The 18711-nt window shown below is 42.0% G+C and overlaps 1 protein-coding gene across 4 annotated transcripts; it reads left to right on the top strand.

The window, feature by feature from the left end:
* The first annotated feature begins 1086 nt into the window (after window positions 1–1086).
* IRF4 (interferon regulatory factor 4) lies at window positions 1087–17524 on the top strand. 4 transcript variants are annotated; one of them, XM_028514176.2, is made up of 9 exons: window positions 1088–1171; window positions 2539–2813; window positions 4220–4406; window positions 5201–5289; window positions 5953–6094; window positions 8115–8222; window positions 10601–10954; window positions 13957–14069; window positions 16031–17524. In XM_028514176.2, the coding sequence occupies exons 2-9, from the start codon at window positions 2595–2597 to the stop codon at window positions 16172–16174; spliced, it is 1356 nt and encodes a 451-aa protein (XP_028369977.1). In that variant the 5' UTR covers window positions 1088–1171; window positions 2539–2594; the 3' UTR covers window positions 16175–17524. The 4 variants fall into 4 exon arrangements, with proteins under 4 accessions (XP_035882508.1, XP_028369977.1, XP_028369976.1 ...); XM_028514175.2 differs by having other exon boundaries at window positions 5950–6094; XM_036026614.1 differs by having other exon boundaries at window positions 1102–1171; window positions 2534–2813; window positions 5950–6094.
* The last annotated feature ends 1187 nt before the right edge of the window (window positions 17525–18711 follow it).

The following is an 18711-nucleotide window of genomic DNA, read 5'->3' as shown; positions in this document are numbered from 1 at the left end:
TTATATTAAAGACACCTTGGAAAATTAAATAAAATTTCTGGTCCATTTAAAAATTATTCTTATTCTGGACATTTATACTCCTTTAGTAAATTGCTTCCTACTAGGCTGAGGTTAAAACTATGCCATTTTAAGATGAACTTAAGTCCAGAAGCAAATATTCACTTGGAGATTTCAGGATTTGTCCCTCACCTCCATGTAGTTGTAATTGAAACTTTGGGAACTATGAATTGCCTTCTGAATCACTTCAATTCACCAGTTTAATAGATGCCAAAGTATGAGCATTTCAAACATGCAGACAGTATTTGAACCACAGTTTATAGTTCAAGGGATCTGGGCCATTTCCTTCCTTCTTCCCTCCCTTCCTTCCTTCCTTCCTTCCGTCCGTCCGTCCGTCCGTCCTTTTTCTTTCTTTCTTCTCTCGCTCTCTTTCTTCCTTTCTCTCTTTCTCTTTTCTTTTTTTTTCTTTTCTTTTCTTCTCTTCTCTTCTCTTCTCTTCTCTTCTCTTCTCTTCTCTTTTCTTTTCTTTTCTTTCTTTTTATGAGTATTCTGTTCTCTATACAACGCAGAGGGGCAGAGTTCTTGAGGACAGCAGTGGGACTAAGGATGCCCCCCACCCACCCACAGTTCTTCAATACGGACAATTCCTCGGTCTTTGGTTACGTGCTCTGCAATCAAAGTCCCCTTTGCATCAGATTCCCGCTCCTACACATCCCCCACTTCCCGCGCTAACCGCGTAGCAGTCATTTGTGTGTTATTAGTTATAGACCGGCCTCCAGCAAGTCCTGGAGCTGAGGCGAGGTCCCCATTTCGCGCCTTGCCTCTCGCAGGAAACCACCACGAATGAGGGTTGTCAAGGCCGCGCGTTCCCAAAGCAAGTAAAGCGAAGAGGGCGAGGAAGGGCGACGAAGGGCGCCGGAGTCCCCGGCCTAGCCGCGGCCAACCCTCGCTTGCGGGCGCCCCGGAACCCTTGGCCCTGACTCGCTTGCCAGTCCCTGCTCAGCTCGCAGCGCTTCCCCTCCCTTCTCAGGCACAGTCAGCCCCGCCCCGACCTAGGCTCCGCCCCAGCGCGGCTTTTAAGCTCTTAAAGTTCCTCTTTCTCACCTCGGGAGTCTCAGTTTCAAGACTTGAACTTGGGACCCACTGCTGCCCTCAGCTCCTAGTGCGGGGCAAGGTAAGACCTGGGGTCGGGATGGAGTATAGGTGTGAGGCTGGCACGTCAGAGAACCCTGAGCGAGAGGCCAGAGGTCCCTGGGACAATCTTGCAGGCAGCACAAGAGACCCCAGCTTCGGAGTTGAGAGAAAGTACGCTCCTCTTGAGAGAGTCCGAACCCCCACCCTGTGTGGTCAGGGCCCAAGGCTTTTGTGCAGGCTCTGTGGAGGGCCCCCGGGGCACTGCCCGAGCATTTCCACCGGCTCACCCTACTCCCGTGTCCCCACCACTGTTCGGGGCCGCCCAGCGCCGGCCGGGACAGCACGCAGGCACCCGCTGGACCAGATTGAAGAACAAGATTGTTAGGTCCTCAGGAGTGGCCAGGACGGAGCCCTCGAAGGCACCCACACGGGGCGAAAGTCTTCCCCGCAGGAGAGAGCCTCTTACTTCTGAGGCCCCTTCTGCTCCTTTGTAAGGGTCCCAAACCCACCGCGGCTCCGGCGCGTGTTTCCCTGGCTGGTGTTGGAGGAAGATGAGCTCCAAATTTGGGGTACTCGGGGGCCTGCGCTCTGCTGCCCCAACTCCAGTCCTTCCCGGTCACTGGCACTCTCCACTGCCGCTCTCCTTCGCGGGCCTCCAGGGTCAGGCTGACACTACACGCGCCATCAGTATCGCCCGGTACTTGGCTACGTTCCTTGCCAAGTACCGGGTCACTGCTGTTTGTTGCCCTCAGAGCCTACTTAATCCTTGCTCTTTGTCAAGGGCTTAGGGCTATTCTTGAGACAGAGTTTTGGTGAGGGAGAATGCCCGGAGGCGAGTTGGTGCGTGCTGAGCACCTGGAACAACCTAGCCCTCTAGGTCGCTAGCCCTCTAGCTAGCCAACTGCAAGCTAGCCCTCATGCAAAATTGGCGCGTAAGGGTCACCAAAGGAGTGTGAAATGGGGAGTAGGCAAGAATGGAAACTGACTGTGGGAGCAAATGGACTGACAGTAGATTCGGGATGGACAAAGAGGAGCAAGAACTACGAGTGAGTGAGAGTAAACGGGGTGCCAAGAAGGGTGGAGGCTCGATGAGTGTGCACAAAGGCTAGAGTTGTGTGTCTGGGCTGTGGAGTGAGTAACAAAAACGTAGAATCTAGAGAATGGGGTAGAATAATAGATTCCGCTGAGGGCGCGCTCAGGAGGAGATAGGATTGTGCGCACCAAGGGGATGAACCCGGGCCAGTTGAGGTGTCTTCTCTCAATGAACTTTGATGACACTGTTTAGCGCGCGCCTCTCTACCTCGAGACTCCGGGCCTCGTGGTCATTGCCAGGGCGGTTTGGGACAAGGTACCCTGAGCGCTGTGCTGCGGTGCTTAAGGGCGGCCTTCCTCTCCTCTGCAGCTCAGAGTGAGTGCTGAAGGCAGATCCTGGGCGCGAGAGGGCGGCAATCAGCGCGCTGGGCATGAACCTGGAGGGTGGTGGCAGCCGAGGTGGAGAGTTCGGCATGAGCTCTGTGAGCTGCGGCAACGGGAAGCTCCGCCAGTGGCTGATCGACCAGATCGACAGCGGCAAGTACCCTGGGCTGGTGTGGGAGAACGAGGAGAAGAGCATCTTCCGCATCCCCTGGAAGCACGCGGGCAAGCAGGACTACAACCGCGAGGAGGACGCAGCCCTCTTCAAGGTTACACACACGTGGGGAGCCCGCGGTCTGGATGGGGGAGGGCCCCAGAGAACCCGATGGGTCCTGAATCCACTCTGCCGTGAGCCCAGTTCCTGCTCGGTGTGCCCACCCGGTGGTTCTCAGAAGGGTGGTTACAAGCACAGGACTGACTGGAAAGGGTGGTCCCAGGTGGGCGGGCCTGGCGGCCAGGGAACATCAGGTGTCTAAGAGCCGAAGCCCAGAGAGAAGGGAAGTTTCAGCTTCTCTAGTGATTTTAAAAACCGAGAGGACCAGGTCCCGATCCCGAACGTGTGGTGTGAGTCAGAAACTTCCAGCAGTGGGGGAGTGATTGTTGCCTCGATCAGGGCAGGTCACCCATCTCAGGACACTGGCTTGAGTGTCCGTGGTTGTAATTTTGTGGACTTCTCTGTTTCCATTGGGCCTCCATCTGTACCCTTGGATCCTTCCTTACCTCCTTTGATGAACTTGTGTCTCTCTTCGTGTTTCTCTGTCTGTCTGTCTGTCTGTCTCTCTCTCTCTCTCTCTCTCTCTCTCTCTCTCTTTCTCAGCCCCCATAGGTGTGCTGGAGTCAGTTTCTTTTTGTCTCTTTCACTCTATGTTTCCCTATGTTCTTACTATTTGTCTCTCTCTCTCTCTGAATATTTTTTTTCCTTTGATTCAATGTCTCTGATGCAGGCTCTCTCTCATTCCACCTCTCCTTGGGCCCTTCCATACCTGTTTCTCCCTCTTTATCTCTCTGCTTCTGTTTGACCCCCTGTTTCCAAGTATCTCAGGAATTTTCTCTAGGTTTCTGTTTGTCTCACCAACCCCACCCCCATTCCCCAGCCTTTTGGGTTTCTCTCTTTCTCTTTCTCCTCCTCTATCCCTCTCCCTCCAGGATCTCTGTTTTGAGCCTCTCTCTGGATCTTTCTGTCAGTGTGTGAGCTTCCCTCATGACTGTTTTCCCCTAGAGGAGTTTACTCAGTGAACTGTGTATTAGGGCCCAGCCCCACCACCTGTGGACAGAGCAGGCATAGGGGACTTCCTCAGGGAATTTGCTCTCAGAATACCTCAGATTGTCTGGCAGACCAGATGTGCTCCATTGGAGAAGCTCATCCCACAGCTCTGTCCCTAGTTACAATCAACTGTGTTTTAGAAGTTGGGTGAGTAGGTCCTTCCCCAGGCCTCCTTTACATCTTACCTGCCTTTCACAAATACTTAGAGACTATTCAAACCACTTGTCTTCAACTCAGCAATGATAGAGACCAGTACTGTACATAGAAGATAACTGGTATGTTTGTCCTACATTTTGAGTGACAGTGTAAATTTGAAACACTGAAACATCATTCTTTTCTTTAGAAATACAATTCCCAGGTTCTTTCTTAAAAGATCTATATTTTAACTTTTTTCCTCTTCTTCCTCACCAGGCTTGGGCACTATTTAAAGGGAAATTCAGAGAAGGCATTGACAAGCCAGACCCTCCTACGTGGAAGACACGTTTGCGATGTGCTTTGAACAAGAGCAATGATTTTGAGGAGCTGGTTGAGAGAAGCCAGCTGGACATCTCAGACCCCTACAAAGTGTACAGGATTGTTCCTGAGGGAGCCAAAAAAGGTGGGGCTTCCTGGTTTGGGACCACAGAATATTGACAGTCAGACACTTATAACACCTTTATTTCATTCTGAAGTTCATTTTTCTACTTTTGTTTTTTCATAGCCTACCTGCCATCTGCCTCACATTCAGGCCCAGGAGGCTCACTGTCCAAGTTCTCGGGGTCATTAATTGAAATTCTTGTGGCATCAGTGTAGGGTGCTTTCTCATATTCCACCTGCTTGTCTGAACATGTGTGTCCACATGTGTGTGTTTTCCAGTTAATTCTACTAAGTTATGGGCCCAGTTGCCCAACAAAAAATGGAAAACTTGTTCAAAGCTTTGCTTATCTATCAGTCTTACATGATTAACTTTTTGTAGAAGGGAAGCACACGTTCATGCACAAATTACTGCTATTTATAGAAATAAAAATGTTAACTTTTAAAGTGTACTATGGTCAGCTGGGCTGCTTATTCAGATTCCCTCTTTCCAAGATTCTGACATTGTGTCAGACTAGAGCCCAGGAATCTGCATTTTAAACAAATCCTACAGGTGATCTTCTTTGCAGAATATTTTGCTGGTGGGGCCCTTTCTGTCATATACAGGTGCATTCACACACAGCAGGACTTTGTAAAAATCAGCTTAATAGAGTGAACAAATAATTGCCCAAGGGAATTGCTGGAAAAAAGTCTTAGAATTTGTCAACACTATTATGCATTCTAAGAATTAAATCCTCAGATATTTTCTAAGATTTGATGCTTAGTTATATCAGTTTCTTTTTCACACTGTGCCATTTCCCTTTTGCAAAAAACACATAGGAGCAAAGCAGCTCACCCTAGAGGACCCACAGATGACCATGAGCCACCCCTATACCATGACGACGACTTACACCTCACTCCCAGCTCAGGTATGGTAGAAGGCGCAGGGCTTCTAGAAGGGAATGCTGGGGAAAAATACACAAACAAACAAACAAAAAAACCGTTCTTGCTCTTAGTCAAACAACCAAACCAAACCCCTGGTCATTGAATGAGTGTCCCACTTTCAACCTGGTGTTGCTATCAGTGTTGATTTTAAATAGGGGAGGAGTTGGTGTGTCTGTGTGTTGGTACAGACTTCCACTACTGATTCTAAAATCTTCTGGGAAATAGACCTATTGTGGAAGTGGAAGATTTTGAAAGCAGTACTTTATATCATGTGAAACCACAGGGCAGCTGATTTCTTTAGACTTTTCTGATGTGAATTACAGCTCTGTTGTGTTCACTTTGGTGGGGAAAAGAAGGCTAATTTCCTCACAGTACTTTTGGTGCCAGGTTTAACCATATGATGAAGCTTTACATAAATCATTACTTTACAACACTGTCTCCATTGTGCTTATTTTGATTCTTTATGGCTATTTTTCACCTAGAGTGATGAGCCATTCAGTCCAGAGTCTTTCAGATGATAATATGATTGGGCTGCAGCCAATGAATAGATTGCCTGAGGAGTTTGGGAGGATATAAAGAATCTGCTCCCATTTCCCAATGCCAACAAACTGTCTTTGCTGATCTGGTTGCTTTCATCTCTTTAGCAGGTTCATAACTATATGATGCCACCCCACGACCGAACCTGGAGGGAGTATGTCCCTGACCAGCCCCACCCTGAAATCTCCTATCAATGTCCTGTGACGTTTGGACCCCGAAGTCACCACTGGCAAGGCCCAGCTTGTGAAAATGGTAAGGATGGCACTGGGACTGGTTCCTGTCTCTGCCACTGACCCAGCAGAGCAAACCTGGCTAAAGGGCCTTGGTCTCTCTTGATCTGTCCTTCTGTGCAGGACCACAAGTCTTTTCCCATATCAGGACTGCTGGGAAAGACTTCATAGGCAGGGAAGGAGAGTTTTCTCTCTCCTGTGGGATGGTAAGGTCCTCAAAGGAAGGATGCCAAGGTTTACTAACATCAGGCCTATCATGTGCCAGGACCTATTCTTGTAACTACCTTATGTGAATCTTATTTAAACACGACAAAGATCATTTCAAGTAGCTAAAAACAGCTCCATTTTTATAGAGGTTATCTCACAAAATGTGTTCTAGGATAGTGAAGCTGCTTCGGATCTGCTAACTCTGAAGCCCAGCCTTCCCCTTAAGATAGGAAATGTCAGATGGCACACTGCTTAGCTATGTTTTTTTAAGTTATCTGTTCAACAGGTTAACATTTTTCCACCTTGTTGAATAATCTTAAGCTTTATTTTTAATCCTTGGCAAAAAATAGTAGATTCTAGCAGTCTTCCCTCCTGGATTGTCCCTTAATGTTGGCTGAGGGCCACAAAATTACACTGATCTCTTTCTGTCTACATATCTGTCAAGTGGGTTTACTTCAGCTGTGTTCAAGCCCTCCCCCTCTACAGGGACACCAGGAGATTACTGAGCTAGTATATTTCTCTTAAACAATGGTGTGCCCATTGTAGTTATTCTTAGGATTAGAGATGATAATAAGAGGAATGAATAAATACTATTTAAAAAGAATAAAAAGTTTCCACAGGGTATGTAGTGCTAGTTTTGGACCACTCTGGATTAGATGTGGTTCCATGCCTGTAGGAGTTCCCCAGACTTCAAGAGGAGATCTCGAAGCAGAAGCACTAATTAGTTAAGTGAAAAGAAAATTTCAAATGGTATGTTCAGTGCAGCATAACACATGATTTTAGAATTCTTGAGTTAGTTATTTAAAGAAAAATCCTGAGAAGGGTCAGCATATAGATTCTTTTGTACATTCTAGGACTATCTGGTCAGTTCCCCTTTTTCTAGTTATGTTCCAGTCACTGTTGGATTATGGTATTGAAGAAGTACACCATTATTTAAGGTTTGTGTTGAGTAGCATGTTTACAAAAGAACTCATAATTCAGTTTTATTAGCTTCTCAGAAATAATTTGTAGCAAAGGTTGGTTTTTTGTACCACAGTGTGGGAATTAGTGAACATTAAACTTATTTCAGAAATTCAGACCCATGTCCCGTGCATATGGCTCTACTAAACTAATAATTCCAGTGAAGAGATAATGCACAGAACTGTGCAAAAAAAGATGGAATATGCAGACATATTTTGAAGCATTAGGTGACATTAAAAATAGTGCAAGGTTTTAATTGGGCTCTTTGGCCTGAGAACTCTTGTGTATCTGAGCTCACAGTTCTGCTGTGAACTTGCTATGTGAACAGGGGAGAATCACTCCATCTCTCTGAGTCTCAGTTTCCTGGTTTATCAGTTATGGAGGGATGTTGTCCAAAGTGTACAATCTCCCAATTATAAGATGAATACATTCTCACGATCTAATGTACAGTTAACAATACTGTATGATATTTGATATTAAAAGTTGCTAAGAGAGTAGATCTTAAATGTTTTCAACACACACACAAAAAAGTGGTAATTATGTGTGGTGATGGCGGTATTAACTAGAAAGAAAGAAAGAAGAAAGAAAGAAAGAAAGAAAGAAAGAAAGAAAGAAAGAAAGAAAGAAAGAAAAAGAAAAAAGAAAGAAAGAAAAGAAAGAATTACAGAGGGAGAGTTCTGAGTTTCCTTCCAAAGCTGTGAGAAGGCTCCTTCCTCCTCTGGATTTGGTTTTTCCCATAGGACTTTTAGCTTATCTTTGCCTGTTGAGAGAGCCTATGGTCAGCTCTGGAGAGCCAACCCATGGCCCTTCATTCCTGGGTTTGGTGCAGGCCTATCTATGTGTGGATGAACTCTGACTTTTATTTGCAAATACAGGTTGCCAGGTGACAGGAACCTTTTATGCTTGTGCCCCGCCTGAGTCCCAGGCCTCTGGAATCCCCATAGAGCCAAGCATAAGGTCTGCCGAAGCCTTGGCCCTCTCAGGTGAGTGTGGCGTACGGTCTGGAGGCACCCACAGGTGGCCTGTGTCTGCAGAGTTCACCCTCCACTTTTGGGTAGAATTGATGGGGCAATTGGTGAGCACAGCCTATGGGCACTCACTCCTCCAGCTGGTGCCTGGATGTGTATGGACACATCTGAACTCACCACCACTGTGAATGAGAAACAGTATTAGCAAAGTTGCCACTGAGAAGCCTACTATGATTCTAATTCAATTCTATGTGCTGGTTGAGGCATTTTAAGTTCTCCATTGGCATTTATCTGAATTTCCAAGAATATGCAAACACTCCATTTCATTTACCTAGAGTCCCTCTTCAGCTAACACCTTCACAATATAGTATAATTTCTTAGAAAACAGCATCAGGGTTTCTCATTGTGAAAAGCTGATCACTCTGCCAAGTTTAGCCATAAACAGGTCTTTCTCATCAGCATTCTGGAGACATTAGTTCTGGCTACTTTGCATTCATTGCATTTGTGTGAGTATTGTGGTCTTTCTCTGAACTTTGATATGTCTTGAAAAAAGAATATATGGATTAGATCTGATATGTATGTTTTACTTCTAAAAGAATCCTGGCACCTCAATCTTACCTGTTTTAAGGAAGGCACCTCAGGTGTACTAAACCTATGTGATGTATATATATTTATTTTTTAGATAATGTGTTGGATTGTTTAAGAATGGGATTTGTATTTATATTAAAAATGAAAAGCTTAAGCCTCTGGATCCTCTTGCATCTCCCCAACCCAACCTCACTTCTTTAAAAATAAGTGATAAAAAACATAAGCTAAATTCTCAAGGTTTCAGGGAGACAAGGATTTTGAGTACCTTTCTTGCTCCGAGGGGAGCTGGAGTTTTATGATTTAGTTCTTTTTGATTCCAAAGTTCTGAATGAGGCTGCTGCCTCCCCTTCTGAGAGGCTCCTGAGTGATGGAGGGGAGATTTTCCAAGCAGAAAGTTTTGTGTTTGCTTTTAGCAACTTTCAAACCCTTTCTTGAGCTCTTAAAACTTGTGTGAGTGCCTGAAAAGTAGAAAATAAACAGCTACTTATATCACTGTGACCTCGTGATTTCTGGTGACATGAAATGAAATGAAACCTGCCCTGCTAGTCACCTCTAATGGCCAACACCCACTCTCACCAGGCTGCACCATCAGGCTGCGCCATCGAGCTGCTCTCAGCCACCTTTTACAACAGCAGAAATTGAAGTGGAGAATTGACGCAGTTATGTGGGTTGTCTACAAACCTACCATTGAAAAATAAGAGGGTTTTGTGGGTTTCTGTTTTGGGCATGAATAATACAGATTAATTGGGTACGTTTATTAGAAAACTGCCATTCCCATCCCTTGTTAAGTCCCCTGCAGTTACTGATAGGAAGCTTTTTTGCATTTCAATTAAGGGCCCTTTGCAAATCTATCTCAGTCTTTTTAGCCTGTGAGTCATATTTTAAAGAAGGTTCTGAAATTATCAAAATTGCATAAATAAATTTATCCTGTTTAAGGTTTTAGAAAGCATTGTTTTGGAGTTATTTTCAGACTTAAACGCATAGCCTAGTAGGAGATTTCAGCAGACTTTACTCTCAGAACATTTCTCTCATTGATTCTTTTCTTTCCACATGGATTAATTTTATTATACAAGTAGTACATACATAGTGTGAAAACTAATGAAAAATAAACTTCACATTCCCACCACCCAGAGATCACCACTGATAAGGCCTTAGTGCTTAGCCTTCTTGAAGCTTTAATATATACATATTTTTAACCTTATGACATCATATTGATATTTTAGGGTAGTTTCAGATCTGTGGACATATTTGTTTTTACCCCTGACACATCATTATGCTCTTTTTTCTTTTTGCTAGTAAAAATTAAACTTAGGGTTTACTTTCTCCAAAATCGAAACTGATTGTCATGCTTAAAGATGAATTTTTGTTCAGTGGTACGTGATTTAGTATTTTAGACATCACCACTACCATCATCACACACACAAAAATGATATAGGAAGTTCTTAATAGTAGTGCTTTCTACAAGTCAAACCTACTTTGCAGAAAAATAATGAAAGTTTTGCTCCCCTACCCTCTCAAAACCCATGGCCCCATAAATTTGGAAAATAATAAGTTAGACAACATCAAATTGATTTCTTATGGAACTTCTCCAATGTATCTCATTGCCTGTGAACCTCCAGGAGGGAGAGAAAGGTATGCAGCATGTAATAGACTTCCAGACCCTGGAACTTCTTACTATCTACAGAGCAAGTTAGGGTATCAGTGTCCCACCAAATATTCTTTGTTCTGGCTCATAGTCTGGCATCCTGATGGGCATGCAATGCTTCTTAGTCCTTTAGCACTGACCCCAGGTGTTCTGTTTGCAGACTGCCGCCTCCACATCTGCTTGTATTACCGGGAAATCCTAGTGAAAGAGTTGACCACGGCCAGCCCTGAAGGTTGTCGGATCTCCCATGGACACACCTATGATGCCAGTAACCTGGACCAGGTCCTCTTCCCCTACCCAGATGACAATGGTCAGAGGAAAAATATCGAGAAACTGCTGAGCCACCTAGAAAGGGGTGTGGTCCTCTGGATGGCCCCCGATGGGCTTTATGCCAAAAGACTGTGCCAGAGTAGAATCTACTGGGATGGACCCTTGGCACTGTGCAGTGACCGGCCCAACAAACTGGAGAGAGACCAGACCTGCAAGCTATTTGACACACAGCAGTTTTTATCAGGTAATGCACCTAATTATCGATTAGAATTGAGTGCCTCATACCAGGAGCCTTACAGAAAGAGAATAAAGGTGGTGGTGGTATGTCTGCCACAATGGTCAAAAAACAACACGTCACTCCAGCTGGACAGAGGTCATCCTTCTGTTAACCCCTGAACCCACTGGGCATGATCCCAGAATATGTTTCTTGTTTGTTTCACATCTCACCTCTCCTTTTACCACCTGCTCCTCTCAATCAGCAGAAGGGTACAAAGAAGAGGGAGATTGCTCAATGGGACTGAGGTTCAGACTGATGGCTTGAACTTCTGGAATTCCACAAATAGTCACCTAGTAATCCAATTCACACTTTATAGGCAGTCTGATCTCAGCAAACATATCTGTTGATGTTTCAGGTCTTTTAAGGTTCTTAGGAAAATTGCAGCTGTTAGAAATACAGCATTACCATTCTTGGTTATGAGATGTGTCGTCGTTATGCAGATGCCCTCCCTGTAGGTGGGCCACAGATTAGAGTGTGTTGAAGTGATTTTTCAAAGGGAAAATTATGAGAAGGCTTTAAGCTATCTCTATGATATGTGTGTTTCAAATCATATTTTTCAGAACCAGTAAGTTTTGTTTTCCTAGTTTTAAGTTCATGACAATTAAATCAGCTCTGGACTGGTTTTTGTGAAACCACTGGCTACATTATTAGTGAGATGAAACCACTTCATCCCAAGTGTTCATATAGAAGTTGGTATTGACGCTGCCTCTTTTGGAGGCAGAAAGCTGTTCCAACCTGCCAGATAACTGCTGATTCTTTCTCTACCTTATCCTAACCTATTTTTTAAGTACCCCCTTCAGAAACACCTTATGTCTTTGGGTTTTCTTGTTCTTTTCCTTTCCCTGAACATGCATTTTAATTCAGTTCCTTCGAAATAAAAATATGAAACACCTCTGTGCTCTGGCACCATTAACATTTGCTCAGCCTTTGGGTTTAAGTTGCCCAAATTTGCTTATGCTAATTCAAATTCTCTTTTGGTGCTCCCAAACAAATATCTCCCTAGATGACTAACCCTTCCCCAGAGGTGTGACAAAAAGAAGAGGGAGAACTGAGTCCCTGGTTCCCCAAGGCAGCACCATGGGTGAGAAACCCACTTGGGTCTGAGGGCCCCTCCCTAAATGAGGTGATGAATTGCCTCTAAGCCAGTGTTGTGACTGTTCTGTCTGTCCTGGGTCTCAGTGTGGTGATCATAATAGGGTCCTGAGAGTGGTCCTGAGCCACTGAGGAGTGCCCCATCTGTACCGTCTGTTCTACAGTGGAATCTGAAAGAGCCTTCTGGGTTTGGATCTCCTCAAAGACTGTGGATCTTGGTCTCTTTGGATCCAGGAGATACTGCAGGGCTAGGGCTTTAATTAAGGCACCCCAGGGAAATAGCACTTGTTTCTCTGAGTTTCTCTCACGGTACATGTTTTAGGAAAGCAGACTCCTCTCATTCTAACTAGGCAATGAATTCTTCTTTGAGTCACAGTGAACTGAGAGGTGGATACAGTGAAGAAGCAGGCAGGCAGGCACGATGTGCCAGCTACCAGCATCTTCAAGCTGTGAATTCACTTGCCTAGAACTTAGTATGTATCTGTGAGCAAGAGTTGTTTTGTTTTCTTTTTCCTTTCTTCTATAACCAAGAGCCATGCTTTTTGTCCACAGCAAACTCTTATCTTGCATTCGTCACTGAGGTGCAAGGAGGGACATGTAAAGTTGAAAACTGTAGCTGTGTGGACCAGCTCTGCCTAATCATAGAGGTTTTCATGTTATCAAGCCTCTGAGGCATGATTTTTTCAGAGAATTGTACCAACTTGCCATTCTGATTAGCTTGTGTAGGTGTAGCCAGACCTCCTGTAGTGTAAATGCCTTTTATACATTCTGACTAAGTCAGTTAGGTTTAATTTGAATTCTGGAAGATAAAAAAGCAGGAAGTCAAATGGTCCAGTGAGTTAGCTAGAAACTTCTCTTCAGTTGAAGAGAACAGTGGAAATCTTTGCTATCTACCCATTCAGGATTCGCAGACTGCTAGGGACAGCCCCCGAAGGCAGAGCTCGAGGGCGTGGATCTGATAAAGATGCAGCGGGTGCTGTTCCACAGAAGTTGTAGCAGAAACTGTGTAAGCACGTTTCTTTGGTATAAATGACATTTGAGTCTGGCGGAAAGAAGAGGAGCAGCTAGAGCCATGAGTTATCTTGAATGTGGGTGAGGGGTTGAACATATCTTTCCAACAGTGCTCTATTCTCTGTTTTGCATCCTTAGGGTAGGATTGGTGGCTTCAGGTTCTGCACATCCACATATGTGGGGGCCCCTCCTGCTTCATACCTACCCTTCTCATCTCAAATCATTGTCTGTCCTAGAAGACAGGCAGAAAGTCCACCCAAAGTCACACAGTTTGGGCTTAGTGCCAAGTGGGATGCAGCTGCCCATTCTGCCATTCAGTCTCTGAGATAACATCAAGCATTTTCTGTGGGGCCTGAGTCACACAGAGGTCCTAGGTAACAGATATGGGATTATGAAGGCTCAGCAGTTTTGAGAAGAGGTTTTTAAGTAATACCAGGACAAGTTAGAAAATTCTGATGTTTTTAAGAGAAAATTTCTTCTTTGTATAAATTATTATCTTGCCTCAACATAGCTACTCCATATATTTTCCTTTTTCTTCCTCTTTCACTCCTTTGTCCTACCTTTTGCATCCTCATGGGCCCAATACTGCAAAGTAAGCTTCTTAATCTGCAAGGCATATTCCTCTTGAAGAATCAAGTGAGGCCTGGAGCCTGCTCAGCAAAAGCACACATACGTACATGTACATGCAGTTTTCCATCTGGGGTCTACAGGTTAAAAACCCCACTTAAGAAATAATAAGAGTGCTCATTCCTACTTTTGTCTTCAGAGTCAACATAGAGCTCTTGCTTTCTGTTTTAACCTGATGTGCTCAATGATGAAGGTTCTGAACATGTTTTCTTTTTTTTTTTCTTGTGGGGTTTCTCCAGAGTTGCAAGCCTTTGCTCATCATGGCCGACCCCTGCCAAGATTCCAGGTAACGCTGTGCTTCGGGGAGGAGTTTCCAGATCCCCAGAGGCAAAGGAAACTCATCACTGCTCATGTGAGTATTCAGTCACATTTAAATGGTTGTCTCCCTGTTCTTCATCAAGAGCAGGCTTCCATTTAGAGACCTCTCAAATGAAAAATAAATGTCAAATGACTTGGGAAAATAGTGAGGGAAGAATTGTGATCCACTAAGTGATGCAGCGAGTGTAGCCCAGAGACCCTCATCCTATTCCCAGCCCCAGAAATCTACTCATCAGAAATTGGAGGTTGCCTCCAACCATAGGCTGCATTTATCGCATCTTTTTTATTTTTCAAGAAAATTGTCATATTCCCATTTTATACGGATTTAAAATGATTGATGCCCTTTAAATTCTCCACATTTAATATCACTTTTAAAACACTGTCTGATTTTCATCTGATGGAGTTTTTTTTCCCAAATGGGAAACTGTTTATTGACATCTGTATTTTGTAGGTCCTTCAAATGTTTTCCAACTCTTCTTTTATTTCTAGATTTTTAAAAAGTTATAATTGTTGGAAACCAAGAGCCATGTGTTATTTGGAGAAAGCTAAATCTTTCAAGGAATGCAAGTAGATCAGACCATTGTAATGTTCTATAGCAGAATTTAAGTTAGGTTTGACTGTGGCAAATGAACATTTTTTTCATAAAAAAAAGAAAGAAAAAAGTTTATATAGACAACATTTAGCATTACTTTGCCACAGAAAAGAGTTCTGAATACCTAGGACTTTTGAATTTGAAAACTGTGCATTGCTACATACCTTCAAGAGTTATGAATGGGCCCAGATAATGACTAGCAAAGGTAAAAATTCATACCCAATAATGTAAAAATTCAGGTCATATTTTAGTCCTGATAATGTTTCTTATTGAAAACTAAATAAAACACTATCCAATCTTTAACATGCAGTCCTCCTTCTTGATTGTAAAATCAGAAACCAACCCAATAAACAAAAATATAATCTCATAGACTTCAGCCTTTTCTCATGAATCTGTTTCAATTATTTATAAAATCATTGATGGAATCTTGTTAATAACTGGGATTGTTAAATGACTAAATAAACTTGGCATTGATAAATAACATTTAGGAAGCTGGTGATAAACTCCCAAATCATTGATCTGACTTTGAGTGTTTTTGGATGCAGTCTCTCTCCTATAAGTCAGGCAAGGATGGATTTCCCAGGCAAAGACCCCTGAAATCACCCTGTATGGTGCAGAAAAGGGAAATAGGTTTGCATGCACCCAAGAGTTTCTACTATTTTTATTATAGATTTAGTTTATTCCAGGTAATTTTTATAAGCTACTCTTAAGTTGCTATATATCAAATAATATATGAGACTCAATTTAATAGCACAGTTAACTGAAAATATTTAGTTTTCTTAGATGTTGTAAATTCAGGAAGAGCTGAAAGTTAAAGTTTTTTTGGTGAATGCAATCCACAGTAATAACCAAACTAGGTGAATTTGGGATCAATTAAATGTTATTTTCCCACAATAGGAGTTTTGTTGTTGCTTTTGCTTCTTTTTTTTTTTCTCTTTGGTTTAGAAGCATGCAGATTACCTAGGTCACCCTGGAATTGTGAACTGTTCAGGATGAGCCCCCTCATCCCTGTCAAACTGAAATGGAAAAATAAACTTATTGGCCTAAGTTACACTAAATATTACCTCAAATTTTCTTTTAATTTGGTTATTTTACCTGATATGTTTCTGTCTTAGTTAAATGTAAATTTGCAGCAATAGATCATTTAAAAGTATCAGCTTTAACTTTAATTTCAGTGGAAACCCACGATTAAGTAGATTCTGTTTAGAGGTGTGTATATGTAAGGACTAACAAAAATTAGTTCTTCAGAAGCCTCCAAGTATAAAATCTTTGAGGTGTTATAGCACCTAACTTCGGATATAACTTTACTATACCTTTACATATATTGAGTTATTTAATGATGATCCAATTGTAGGATGGTAAAAAGAATATCTTAGTAACATGTTCTTAAAATCTCATTAAAGGTTGAACCTCTACTAGCCAGACAACTATATTATTTTGCTCAGCAAAACAGTGGACATTTCCTAAGGAGCTATGATTTGCCTGAACACATTAGCAGTCCTGAGGATTATCACAGATCTATTCGCCACTCTTCTATTCAAGAATGAAAATGTCAAGTGATTTTGTTTCATTGTAAATATCTGACTTTAACAACAACAGCGGATTGAACCCTCCTCTTTTTATTCTGATAAACTTGGGAATTGGAGCTTCAGTTCAACACTTAAGGAGAATCTCAGCAGGAATGTGTATAGAAAATGAGCTCCATCTAATGCACAGATGAGCTTTTTCCAAAAGGAAGAACAGTCTTTAAGGTCTTCTATAGATTGTCATCATTGATGATAACTGTGAAATTTAACCAAAGGTTGTGTTTACATTTGCTTAAACGCTGTCTTTTATTTGATATGGATAATTTCTCTCTGGAAGACTGAGAAAACTTGTATTTCAGTATTGACCACTAATTAGAGTGATGAAAGCAGTTAAGTATTGTACTGTTTCTCAGGGAAGTAAAATCTCCATTTGAGGCTACTCTGCCCGCAAAAGAAAGGTATTAACACATGTAGGAGATGTTGTTGTTGTAGAAAATGCTTGCTTATAGAAGGAAACAAAATATTCAACTGAAGTTGGGCCACAGTGCTTCCAGCTTTGGGGTGGCTCATCTCACCTCCTTGCCTGGATCTCACCCTAGGGTAGGCTCCTAAGCCCTGCCTTTCACTGCCCTGTTTGCTTTCCCTCTTGGGGTGCTCTTGGAAGCCATTTGGTAAGCTTTATTGCTATTTTCCTGAGCCAAAAAGCATTAGGGCTACCATTGAGTAGTAATTTTTTTTCAATCTGGATAAAATTGCTACAATATATTACATGAGTTTTGGAGCTTTAGGTGTACAACATTGTAATATGACATCTGCATGCACTACAAAGTGAATGATCACCCCCAAAAGTCTAATTACCATCTTTCATCATGCTATTGAACCCCATCACCAATTTCACTTGCCCCCAACCCCTTTCCTTTCTGGTATCAACCAATCTGTTCTCTGTGTCTAGAAATTTGTTTTGTTTGGTTTTGTTTGTTTTGTTTTCAGATTTCACATATGAATGAATTGATATGGTATATGTTGTTTTCTGACTTATTTCACTTAGCATGATATCCTCAGGGTTCATCCATGTTATCATCAATAGTATGATTTCATCTTTTTTATGGCAAATAATATTTCCTTGTATATGCAACACCTTCTTTATCCATTCATTTACTGATGGATACTTAGGTTGTTTCCATGTCTTGGCAGTTGTAAATAATGCTGCAGTGAACATAGGGAGCATGTATCTTTTCAAATTAGTGTTTTCATATTCTTCAGATAAATACGTAGAAGTGGATTTGCTCAGTTATGTGGTAGTTTTACTCTTAATTTTATGAGGAATCTTCATACTGTTTTCCATATTGGCTGCACCAATTTACATTCCCAGGACAAAAGGTACAAGGATTCCCTTTTCTCCACATCCTTGTCAACACTTTATATTTCTTGTCTTTTTTATAATAGCCATTCTAACAGTGTGAGGTGGTGTCTCATTGTGCTTTAATTTGCATTTTTCTAATAATTAGTGATGAACATCTTTTCTTGTGCCTGTTGGTCATCTGTATATCTTCTTTGGAAAAATATCTATTCAGATTCTCTACCCATTTTTTAAGTGAGGTTGCTCATTTTTGTGTTGTTGAGTTGTATGAGATCTTTATATATTTTGGCTATTAACCCCTTGTCAGATGTGTGATTTGCAAATACCTTCTCCCATTAAGTTGCCTTTTCATTTTAACGGTGCTTTCTTTCACTGTGCAGAAGCTTTTTAGTTTGATATAGTCCCATTTGTTTATTTTGGCTTTTGTTTCCCTTGCCTTTCAAGCCAGATCCACTTGAGTACTACATTTTTATCTGTCCAACAATCTAGTAATAATTGATTAAGACTTTTTCAATTCTTTTTTTGTCTTATTCTGTAAAAATTTTTGCTTAAACATTTTTTCCTAAAAAAGACTGATCAACAATCCAAGTACACAAGATGTATTTTTGAAACTCAGTGACATTTCCCCTCTTATCCTGTTTGTTTTGTTTGGCTATCAGTGAGTTATCCATGACAACACTAAAAAGAAGGAGCCAGTGCTTTTTGAATTGGTGAACTCTGTTAGGAAAGATGATGACAGGATTTTACGAATTGCATAACTGCAGACTCAGTGGGCTATTTTTGCTTATTTTGTATATTATATGCTTCCTCATGCAAATAATGGTTTGACAGGGCCTTACTATTACTGGCCTTTTCCCAAATACATCTTTTTATAGAATCATTAAGATCTCAACTTTCTTAAGTAAAACTGATCACTTATTTGTTGTTTGTTTTTAGATACAGATATTTAAACTGATGCTAGTAACCGATATTTTTGTCATAATACAAAATAACTGCTATTACTTTCAGGCTCAGCAGAAGACTTGATAGTTCTCCAATATATGCCACTCTTATTCTAATCTATATTTTTTAGTTTGTTCAACAAACTGTATATATCCCTGCATTAGAAAGATTATAACATTTATCCATTTTGGTGAGCAATGAAGCATTGGGAAGTCACATTATTTTCTTCATTTTTAAAAGAATTGTTTAATGATAA

Source organism: Phyllostomus discolor, chromosome 5 (assembly GCF_004126475.2).
Source record: "Phyllostomus discolor isolate MPI-MPIP mPhyDis1 chromosome 5, mPhyDis1.pri.v3, whole genome shotgun sequence".
NCBI classification, from domain to species: domain Eukaryota; kingdom Metazoa; phylum Chordata; class Mammalia; order Chiroptera; family Phyllostomidae; genus Phyllostomus; species Phyllostomus discolor.
Note: the sequence above shows the minus strand (reverse complement) of the source record. Positions and strands in the feature narration are given on the sequence as shown.

What these genes read in the sequence shown, in the direction of transcription:
- IRF4 (XM_028514175.2), top strand. Translation starts at nt 2,595, where the DNA reads ATGAACCTGGAGGGTGGTGGCAGCCGAGGTGGAGAGTTCGGCATGAGC. An exon ending in TCCTGAGGGAGCCAAAAAAG is followed by an intron (nt 4,407 to 5,200) that starts GTGGGGCTTCCT and finishes AAAAACACATAG; the next exon opens with GAGCAAAGCAGCTCACCCTA. An exon ending in AGGCCCAGCTTGTGAAAATG is followed by an intron (nt 6,095 to 8,114) that starts GTAAGGATGGCA and finishes TTGCAAATACAG; the next exon opens with GTTGCCAGGTGACAGGAACC.